The sequence below is a fragment of the Crocuta crocuta genome, unplaced genomic scaffold, assembly GCF_008692635.1.
Source record: "Crocuta crocuta isolate KB4526 unplaced genomic scaffold, BGI_CrCroc_1.0 scaffold273, whole genome shotgun sequence".
In the NCBI taxonomy this organism is placed as follows: domain Eukaryota; kingdom Metazoa; phylum Chordata; class Mammalia; order Carnivora; family Hyaenidae; genus Crocuta; species Crocuta crocuta.
The window spans coordinates 5,801,905-5,805,931 of NW_027529425.1; the positions used below are offsets into that span (position 1 = coordinate 5,801,905).

At 60.9% G+C, this 4,027-nt stretch overlaps 1 protein-coding gene across 1 annotated transcript in view; it reads right to left on the reverse strand.

Moving 5' to 3' along the window:
• Positions 1-2,247, reverse strand: part of LFNG (LFNG O-fucosylpeptide 3-beta-N-acetylglucosaminyltransferase) — an 11,635-nt gene extending 9,388 nt beyond the window's left edge. Inside the window, exons 1-2 of the mRNA XM_077758848.1 lie at positions 2,190-2,247; positions 275-350 (exon numbers count right to left, since the gene is read on the reverse strand). Of these exons, the coding sequence (XP_077614974.1) occupies positions 275-350; positions 2,190-2,247 (134 nt within the window). The remainder of the gene's footprint in view (positions 1-274; positions 351-2,189) is intronic.
• Positions 2,248-4,027: the final 1,780 nt, after the last annotated feature.

Below are 4,027 nucleotides of genomic sequence, written 5' to 3' on the forward strand. Positions count from 1 at the left end.
CCCAGAGCACGAGCAGGGGCGGTAGGAATGCGCGCCAGCAGCTCGGGTAGACGGTGAGGGGGCGAGGGGCCCGGAAGTGGCCAAGGGGCCCCCTGGCGCGGGGTCTGGGTCCGAACTCACTGGCCTCAGCATCTTCCGGAAGCGCAGCTGGGGGCGGCTCTCCGCTTGGCTGCGCCTCCTTTCCCGTCCCTCCTCGGCTCTGACATCCCCTCCTCGGGAGGCCCTCTGCTACCACTGGGGCCACAGGTCCCTGCCCACTCGGGTCACAGCTCACTCTGCCCGTTGGCCAGTTACTTCCGCAGAGCTTAGCACTATGGGTGACAGTGCCTCCTCCTCCACCTGAATGTCGTCTGCAAGAGAACAGGGCACGGGGGNCTCCCGCCGCAGGGGGCTGTGGCCCATTTGCTCTTAGAGCTCTGGGGCCCTAACCCTGGCCCCTGTGTCATGGCATGATGGGAGATAGTGAGATAGTGGTTCCCAGGCCTCTTCCTGGCCCCCCCCCCCCAGGTAATTAGCAGGCGCCACCTCAGGCAGGCAGATGCCTGAGCAGATGGTGCTGGCTGTGCCCAAGTGACAAGTCTCCTGTGGTGTCACCTCCTGCCATAAACCCCGCCCCCTTCAGCCAGAGCCCAGCCTTGGAGCCTCTAGGCATCTGGAGCAGTGGGGGTGGGCAGGGGAGAAAAGGATACGTGGGCTGCCCCCAAACAGTCCCCTGAGTCGCAGCCCAGCCCAGCCTCAGGTCTGAAGTCCCTGTGCCCTTGCCCCACCACCAGCTCCCATCGATCCCACATCTGGGCTCTTTTGAGAAGGAGCCCCCTTCACTGCCTTCCTCTCTCCTCGGGTCGTCTTGGGCAGTCTCCACCCTGGTCTTCCTTCCCTAACTGCTCTGTGTATTCTCCACTCAGTGACCAGATAGATCTAATTATTCCCCCCCACGCTTCCCTCCCCCCCACACAAATAGATCAGAATCTTCTACTACTCTCCATTGCCTCTGAGTTCAAATCCTGGCCTGCTACCTACTCCCCTTAGAACTTATTCCCAGCTCCGTTTCTGGCTGCGTCCTGCAATCCTCCCCATTCTCCAATAGCCCAAGCATCACTGAACCCCCAAATCTTTGTAGAGCCGTGCCCGGGATTCAGGTCAGTGGCATCCATACTTAAGGGGACCCACTAGACACTGAGTGTTCTGCAAGAGCAAAACAGCACACAGCCATGTCTGCCCACGCTCCCCCTAGACAAGGTCCTGTGACAAATCCCTCTGTGGCCCCCAGCCAAGGAGATGGCACTGCCTGTCCCGCACCCCAGAGCACCCCTGCTTTCTCTGACTTGTGCCCTTTGACATACCAGACAGCAGGAGCAGTGAACCCATTGTACAGAATGCAAGGTGCTCAGCGGGCCGCTGCATCACACGCGGGGAGGCAGGAGGGGGAGTTACTGAGCGGGGCTGGTCCAGCCTGGCAGGGGCCAGAGGGGGTTTCCTGTGCCTCTCCGCAGCCAAGCTGGGGAGTGGGGTCCCTGGGTGCAGCCGCCTGGCGGGGAACAGCAGGACAGAGCCTTATAGCATTCTTGTGGGGGCCGTGGGCTTTGGGAAGAGTGATTCAGTTTCTTTGCTGTCAGGAGAATGGAATTCCGTGGTGACTCCTCGAGGTCTGAAAACTGTAGGGGGGTGGCCCGGTTCGCTGCCCCTGCCCCCCTTCCCCAGTCTGAGGTGTGCCCCTCCCTGCCCCTGCCTTGGGCCCAGAGGCTCCCACCAGGGACCCGGTGAGCCAAACAGCTTCGGGGGAAGGGGAGGTGCTCAGCTCAGGACAGGAAATGGGGAGTCCAGAGGACAGGGGGAGGGCTGACCAGGTTGCCAGGAAGCCTCTTGGGGCCTTCAGGTCCTGGGGGAGGGGGCTGGGAGTGGAGACTGGGCCAGGGGCCCTGCTGTGGGCACAAGCACAAGCCCAGCCCGGGAATGGGGGTCGCCCTCTGGAGCCAGACAGCTGGCCTTGCAAACCCAGAGGGGCCCCTTCTCAGCCATAAGACTTACCCAGGATGGTCCTTCTCCGAACCTCAGTTTCTCCACCCGTAACATGAGGATAACACTACCATCCGTGTTATAAGGTGCTCATGGGCCAAAGGTCAGACAAACAGGCAGCCTGGCTCTCTTGCCTGGGGACCTTGGGCCTAGGTGCCTCCTGGGCATCTGACCTCCGCTCAGCATGGTGTCTCTGGCAGCCACTCGGCTGATGGCTTCAGAGCCGCCCATTGAAGTTGTGGAGAGGTGGCCAAGGAAAGGGGGCCCGTGCTACCACAAAGCCCTGTGGGGCCCTACTCTGTCCCCACATCAGGCTCAGAGGCAGTACTGTGTCCCCACCTGAGCTCAGCCTCTCTCTGCCAGGGCTCAGCCTGGGGCCTCCCGCGGTTGGGGTCTGTCCTACCAGCTACTGGAAACCCCTTCTCCACAGGCTCCTGGAGACCTTGGGGCCGGCCTCCCCACAATTGTTTCTTTCCTGGGAAGATCCAAGAGACATATCGGGTGACCCATTAGCTCACAGTAAGTCATTGGAGGCAGGCCTGTTTGTGTCCCCACACCAGGGAAGGCACTGTCCCAGCCCCACTGCGAGCTGGTGGCCAGAAGATGGAGCTGGGCTCATGAACGAACAGACACAGGGACCGCTGTGAGGGCATAAGAGCATAACTGGCAATGAGGGAGATTTCTAGATGCCAAGGTGCCCACGGGCTCCCTAACAGGCACTGAGCGGCATGATCACGGAAGCTTCTGGACAGAGAGTCCCGCTGGCAGGAAGGGAGGGTTGGCTCCCGAGCCTAGTGCAGCCGGCTCCACGGCAGGAGGGAGGGGGCACAATGGGCATCGACAGCTGATTCCCATTACTGCAGCTGGGGTGGGCGCTGCCCCCACGGGAAGAAGAGATAGCCTACAGCTGTGAATAGAGCCCCCAGCCCAGCCTGGCCTGCCCGCCCGCGCACCAGCTCTGCCCGGAACCCCTCACTCGCAGGCCTCGCTTTGTGTGGTCTTGGGCCGGTTCCCTCCCTCTGTAGATCTGGGGATGTCACTTGATTTTGTAATAGGGATATGGCAGTGCCTTCCCTCCCCACCCACCCCTGCTGGTACTCTGCAGGCATAGGGCAACAGTGAGCCCTGGTGACATGGCCCATTGGCCTGAACTCTGGGGCCTGGAGCGGTCAGAGTGACCTGGTGACGTGGCCTAGGTGGCTGAGTAAGGCTTCTGGGGACACCCTTCAAGGCTGGCCGTGTCCCACCTCTTCCAGGTAGTCCTCCTCCAGCCTCTGAGGCACCCGCCCCCCGTCCTGGCCCTCACCACGTGAGTGAGATGGTAACTGCCCTTCCCCTGCCTGCCTCCCCAGCTAGCCGGGAGCCCTAGGAGGCCAGGGGCCGTGCTGAGTTCCTCACCGGTGCCTGCCACAAAGTAGGTGCTCGGGAAATACTGGCTGAACAGATGAAGAAGGGACAGGAGGGAGAGATGGATGGAAAGACAAAAAGACAAAGAGATGTCGTGTGGATGACTGGGAAGGTGCCGGAATGTGGGCTACCTGAAGGCAGAAACACTGTGTCATTCGTAGCTGCTGTCCTCAGTGCTTAGAATGGTATGGGGCACGTTTTGGGTACTTTAGAAACATTTGCTGGATGATGGATGGATGGACAGATGGATAGATGGATGGATGCACAGATGGATAGACGGGGCAGATGCACGGATCGATGCTGATATACGGACACGCAGAGGCTCAGGAGGTGCCCCCTGCTGCTTCACCCCAAGCACCCAGCCCCAGGACATGTGGGTTTCAGGGTAAGGAGGGAGGCCTGGCATGGCTGCCCACTGCACCGTGAGCTGGCCCACCAGGGCCTGAGTGCAGAGCTGTGGAGGAGGGCAGGGGCTGACACCCATAGAAGTTGTTGGTGACCATACCCTGTGTGCCCACCCCGCACTGGGAGGGTTTCCAAAAGCCACCACAAGAAGGCTTCTAAAGGTCTCATTCAAGCTCTTGGTCTTGCAGATTGGACCTGG